The sequence below is a fragment of the Egretta garzetta genome, unplaced genomic scaffold (genome assembly GCF_000687185.1).
Source record: "Egretta garzetta isolate BGI_Z169 unplaced genomic scaffold, ASM68718v1 scaffold229, whole genome shotgun sequence".
NCBI classification, from domain to species: domain Eukaryota; kingdom Metazoa; phylum Chordata; class Aves; order Pelecaniformes; family Ardeidae; genus Egretta; species Egretta garzetta.
This window is the reverse complement of record NW_009270000.1, coordinates 2,458,165-2,464,502: the sequence shown is the minus strand read 5'-3', so window position 1 is coordinate 2,464,502 and position 6,338 is coordinate 2,458,165. Positions and strand designations below refer to the sequence as shown.

Sequence of the window (6,338 nt, the reverse complement as noted above, 5' to 3'; positions counted from 1 at the left end):
GCGGTCCCGCGGCCTGGGTCTGAGCGCAGCTTTCCCGTAGGCACGACGTGCGGTTTGCTGTGACGCCACGAGCCTGTCGCCTTAAAAAGTGTTCAAGTTACCGGTACTGAAACGAGCTGCTCGATTTCAGGCGCACGGCGGCGAACTCCAGCGGCTGTGCCGAAGTTCTTGCTTGCTTGGAACTGTGCTTGCCTGCTGATCCGGTGGGATCTCGCACTAACTGTGGTAAGCTTATTCAGAGCTCCTGGGCTGAAAGAAAGGCTTTGACGTAACGGAGCTAAACCATGTGCGGGGAAGCAGACAGGAGATGCCTAAGAACGAGGATTAGTTTAAATAGCTATTGCCCTGGCAATGGTATTGAACAGATGCTGTGCTATTGCATCTGTGTTAATTGCTCCTGAGCAGACAGTAGCTTTAGATAGGTGGTGCTTTCACATGAAGTACCGTGAGACTGTGTCGTAGAAGCATTATCAACTTCTAACTTTTCTAGAACCCTTTAACTGAAGATTAAAATACTACTTCTAGATAGCATCACTCGTGCTTCTAGTGCTGCAACTTTTCTTCTTCGAGCAGCTCCTGTCGGTGCAGTGTGTTCTGTGGGTTTGTAGACAGGTTCTGTCTGTTTGTGCGGTTTGGTGCATTTTGTCCTCTTCCTTTACAAGCATCACTTTGTAATGTGTGCTTGCTGGGACACGTAAGAAGTCTTCTTAAGCAAGTATCATCCTTTCCTACAGGAATCTAGTTTTCATTGCTAGAGGGAGATCTCTTGAAATACTACTCAGTGCTGTGCTTTTTACCAGCCTTACTGCTTGTCATGAATAGAAAGCTCCCTATGCAACCAGTAGCTGCTGACTCAGAACCTTAACATTAAATTGGGCAGTGCCAGTACTGCTTCACCTGCTTGTCAAGCTGCAGCAGAGTGAAAACCAGCTGTGTTATAGTTGAGTGTATTGTTGCTGTTCTGGGCTGTCTACATGGCAGGAGGCCTCAGCAGGAGAAGAAATTGAAGCACAAGTAAGTGGGCTTATCGGTAGTGCTGCCCCCTGGTCAGGGGTGGCACTTTAAGTCTTTGTAGGCCGCTTTGTGAGAAAAGCAGCTTTTTTTTTTTTTTTTTGCTTGGGCACTCTCCTAGCGGTTGGGTAAAGTTGGTAGTTTATATATCGGTAGTTAGGTGGCCTTTCATGGCCAAGTATTCTGCAGAACTACCTTAAGCAGGCGTGCAGGCAGAATGGTAACCTGGGTTCTCTACTCCATGTTGGAAATAAACCCTGGGTGAAGACAGATGCTGTAATAGCGTGAGAAGATCACTCTGGCATATGTCTTGTAGAAGAAGATAAAAGCAGAGCATCTCAATGCTATTCTTTATATCTTCTTAAAGGATAAGATTCAATTAGCAGTCAAGTACTGCTCCAGTAGTCCTAGTGAGTTCAACAGAAGTGCCTTGCAGTCACATCTTGGCTGTATAGGGGACACTAAATATTGTTCTTCTGTTGTTTTCTCATGGTATGCCAGTGACTGTAGAGACTGCCATACAAGCCTTTCAACAGCACAAGGCATAAAGATGAGCTGTGAAAGGCAGTTTAACCTGGATCAGCTGATTAATGGAATAAGGTAATGATGACAATGCTGCTGACTGAACATCTGTCTGCTTTCTTAAGTGGCTAGTAGCTTTGCATACAGACAGCACAATTCATATAGATTAACCTGTTGGTAGTATCTTGTGGCTAATAAATCCAAACTAAACTATTAAGTTTTTCCCTCGGTGCTGATGGTCTGGCTTGGTACCTCAAAACTGGTGGATGGGGATTTCAGAGCTCTCTTGGTGGCAAGTCATCTGACCGAATAAACTCTCGTACACCTGCATTCCTCTGCAGATGGAGCACAGTTGTAAGCACATAGCATTTCAGTGCCCATGCATTGATTACTTTCCATACTCTAAGCTTGCCACTCAAACTTCTGTTGGTGGTTGCTCATCTCCATTATAGAGAAAATGCTATTGCTTAAGACAGTGTTTTCAAGATTATGCTAAGTTGTATTAAGAGCCCCTTTGCCGCCAGCTTCATTTAGGCACCTCATTTAGCTTGTTAGCTAAAACTTCAGGTTCTGTGTCACTTGTCTGATGAGTAACTGCACACAGATTCACCTTCCAGCCCCAGTTGTAGGAATGTTTTCATGCGAATGATCCTTCTAACTATGACTAATAGCCAGACAGTCATTCTTCTGCATCATTGCATGCTTCAAGCTTACAAAGTGTATTTGAAATTGGAGGCTTGGCCTAAACAGCAAAGTCGTTGGGAACTGAATCAGTGAAGCAGGCAGACCTTTCTTAGCCATGCATGTCACGCTACTGCTAATATTTGCTGTAAGAGTACTAACAAATCGGTGATTTTAACCTAATGACTATTTGGGGGAAGAAAAATCATGCAAGTAATTTTACGGAGTGATTCAGCTTTCTGTGTATCTTAAGCTGTTTAAGATTCTGCTCATGTACATAACTGGCCTTGCTGCATACAAGAGTTGTGCATTTGGATCAGTTTCTTGGTTCCCTTCCCAAGCACTCTTTTCCTTCTCATTAATAGCAAATGGAAACTGCATGTTCTTAATGTGTTGAAATTGTAGGGCTATTCATACCTGCTGTGTATGTGGGATGTTGACAAATGATACAGGGTAATGATAGGAGTGTGTTTCTCTCATCTGAGACACTTAGGAGATTGCTAAAGAAATACCACGTGGGAGGGGGTGAAAATTATGAGCTTTTTTGTTTTCCACCCCCCATCCCTGATGGGTAGGCCAGCAAAACAAGCTCTAAACTATCCTCTTAGCTTTTGTCTGTGTGATTCTCAGTGCTGCATTCTGTGTCTCCCTGAAACAGTATCACTCAGCTTCAGAGAAATTATTACAGACTGATAATACATTAACATATTTGATTTTGATCTTTCTCTAGATGCTGTTAGAACTGATTCACTGAGGAAAATTATACCTGCCCTGGTAACAACAAACTGTGCTGTGTTGCCTCAGAGAAGTGGATAAGCTCCTGTTTAAAGGAGTAGATAGCTTCAGGGCTTGAAGGATTACTAGAAGGACTAGTACTGTTTTGGTTTTGGTGTGGGGTTTTTTTGGTTTTTTTTTCTTGTTTTTCCTAGTAGAACTGAAAAGCAGGCACAAGCAAGAGTATTGTCTAACCACTGCTGGAGAAGGCATTTGTATCCTGTGTCTGTGGTAGATTGCAGGCAACTGATCCAGTCTGTTCTCCTGAAACATGCTTGAAAGGGCTTGCTTAGTCTCCCTGTCAAATGCTTTGAAAATGGATTTTTCTTTGCTGATTGAGCAAAAAGTAGGGGGGAAACTTTTCTGTATTGTTAGCACTTTGGCAGGCTGTCCTATTCTAGGCTTCTGTCTCAGTCTTGAATATTACAAGATCTGTCACTGTTACAGGTTTTTTGTTGCTTAACCAGTGTTCTCACTATCTCTTTTCTTGTGGAGTGGCTGCTGCTCTTACAGGAGTCAGAGCTCCCTGCCTCTATCTTAGCTATGAGCGTGTGTGGTGCAATCACCATGGTGCTGCCTGTCCAGTGCAGCAGAGTGTACGCAGCTTGTGGGACCAATCAAAACCTCTGCTAGTATAGGAGAGCTGACTATGTGAGGCCAGTAGGGGTCTTTGCAATCATTAACTGACTATAGAAATCTGGATTTTGCAGGATCTGGTAAATCTAGTGTGTCAGGTGAAGATGCTAAACCGGAGACACTAAATTTGGGTTACCTCTTCTTCTACTGTTGTTTTTAGCAGCAGTAAATTGTGTCTTACAGCACAGTCTTTTGACACCTCTTAAAAGCAGTATATTTAAATGGGACACAGATTGTGATACTGTCAGTGTGAAAAGGTTGGTCAAGACATGATGTAATAACTGTATTCAGTGAGAGACCTGCTAAGTAGCAGTATCACTTGCCCAAAGGTCTCAGGCTCACTGTCTAGTAGAGAGCTGTAAAAATAGCGATGATAACAGGTTTTGTTTTCTCCATTCTTTGAAAGATGTAAATGCACTTTTTTTTTTGTAGTCCAAAAGCAATGGTAAGATGAGAATTAGCTACTTGCGTTTTATGGTCACCTGTTAACTTCTTTATATTGTACTATTGTGCTTAAAGATAAGGTAAAATCTACAAAGTTCTTTGATTATCTGATTCCCCTTCAAGTCAAGGTTGGAGGGTGTCAGGTATCTGAGTTCAAGAGCTGATCCTACCAGTCACTGATGGGTATCTGGGGGCCTCCATGTGAAGATGGATTCTGTTCCTCAGGGTTGGCAGTCAAAATAAGTCTCAGTTAATTCTGAAGAACTACTTGGGCTAAAAGGCATACATCTTTTTTTTTCTTTTTTTTTCTTTTTTTGTCTTATTGCCTCTGGAAACCTTAAGGGGTAAAGGTGAAAACCTTACAAGGAAAAAGTAAATGCTTATTGATTATGCTTGTAGCAAAGCTTGTGTCATTTGTGGCATACAGTTCCGATTCTCAAGCTGCGCTTAGAACCTAGAAAACTGAGAAGCAAGAAAACATGGGTGTTTTGTTATTTAACTGCTTTGTTTGTACAAGGAATTTGAATGCCTCTTAGTGGCATGTCTGGGTGCTGGACAGTTGAAAACAGCTTGCACATTAAATGTGTTCCACATGGGAAATAATTGTCTTTCTCATACCAGTGTTAATATTAAATGAGAAAAGTGACATAATATTAAGCCATAACTTATGGCAGAATAAGAGATTGAAAAATTGGTTCTTTCATATCTCTAATAGAGATGAGTACTGAAGCAGAACAGCAGCTTCTCCATGATGCTAGAAATGGAAATGCTGAAGAAGTTAAACAGCTGTTGGATACCATGAACAGAGGAGAAATAAGCTTTGACATCAACTGTAAAGGTTAGTAGCTTTCCTCAAATGTCTGTAACCTCACTGTTGAAGCCACGGGTAGTGAAACTACTACTGATAGTATAATCTTGTTTTCTTTGGAGCACTCAAAAGAGTAATAAAAAAATACTTGTACAACTGCTTTTACCCTGGGACTCTTAAGGCCATACTTGCATAGGGGAGAGATTATAAAAGCAGACTACAGATAATTGTAATGTACAGAAAACTGCAGAGTAATTCACAGAAGCTAGAAATGTCAACAAGGTAAAGAATTAGTACCTCTTGCTTCCTGTGTTCATGCTTATGCCACCTTTGGAACTTTTAAAATGTTAAACAAAACAGACCATGGTGCCAGGGGATGGTTCAAGGAGGTAAAGAGTCTCAACAAGGCAGCAGAGAGGATTCAGTAGTTTATTTGTATTCTGCTAGGTGTGAATTTTTTTTTTTAGGTCCATATTTTGTTTTTATGTAGTAGGAGCAGCTACATCTCTTGCCACTTGCAGAAATGGTTGGAACAAACATATACTTTCTACTATTAGCAGTATACTAGGTTACTTGAGAAAAGAAAGCAAAACTGCCAGTTGTCTGGGTCTTTAACGTTGGCCAAAGTTTTGCACGTGCATAGCTAACATAGTTATGGCTGAGCAACTTGCTGAGCATTAAAACTCAAAACTGGGACTGGATTTGCAGCCTTGTTAGCAGTCACAGACTGCCCTATTTCTTTATTAGTTTAGTAGCTTTCTACTTTTCTTTATTTACATGAGTGTGTTTCTGCTTGCTTCAAAAAAGTGGATGTGTATCCCACACTTTCTACATGGGTTTGTATTTCTTTGTTCTGCATTTAACTGTTAAGCAGCACTGAGAAGACAGTACCATAAAGAGAGGGGAGAGAGCAACTATGCTTCCTCTCAGCCATGACAGAGGGGAACACCTTGCCCTAAAGAGCAGGAAAGTCTGTTATCTGAACAAGCTCTATACCTTTCTCAGCTCTAGTTCTTAATCATCAGTTTACTCATCCTTTTGTTTGACTACTCAGCCATGCCTGTGTTTTCCCAGTAGTTCCAATAGTTAATATGCTTGCCTCTGAAAAACAAGTTGTAAAACCCAAACCCTTGATACTTCATCTTCAGGGAGCTAGTTCGTAATTTAAAGGGGAACTAGACAGAGCTTGATGGAGCCAGAGTCCTCCACCCTCACAAGTGGTGTCCTTTGCAAATATTTATGACATTGTGTGTAGTATCTAAACAGCTGGAATAAAAATACCTTAGGATTCATGCAACAGTACCCATAAATCAGTTGCTGAAATCTCTTGTGCTTAGAAGAGATTTCAGAGCTTCACATACGTGTTCTTAAACATAACCTGAAGTCAAGAAAGCATAATGCAATGGCATAATCTGTAGTCCTGTATTATATTAAGCAAACTGGTCTCCGATCAGCATTCCTG

General features: G+C 41.4%; 1 protein-coding gene across 1 annotated transcript in view; it reads left to right on the top strand.

Annotated features, from left to right (window-relative positions):
* Positions 1-43: 43 nt before the first annotated feature.
* OSBPL1A (oxysterol binding protein like 1A) overlaps positions 44-6,338 on the top strand; it is a 78,744-nt gene continuing 72,449 nt past the window's right edge. Inside the window, exons 1-2 of the mRNA XM_009647649.2 lie at positions 44-225; positions 4,784-4,906. Coding sequence (XP_009645944.1) covers positions 4,786-4,906 — 121 coding nt within the window. The 5' untranslated portion in view covers positions 44-225; positions 4,784-4,785. The remainder of the gene's footprint in view (positions 226-4,783; positions 4,907-6,338) is intronic.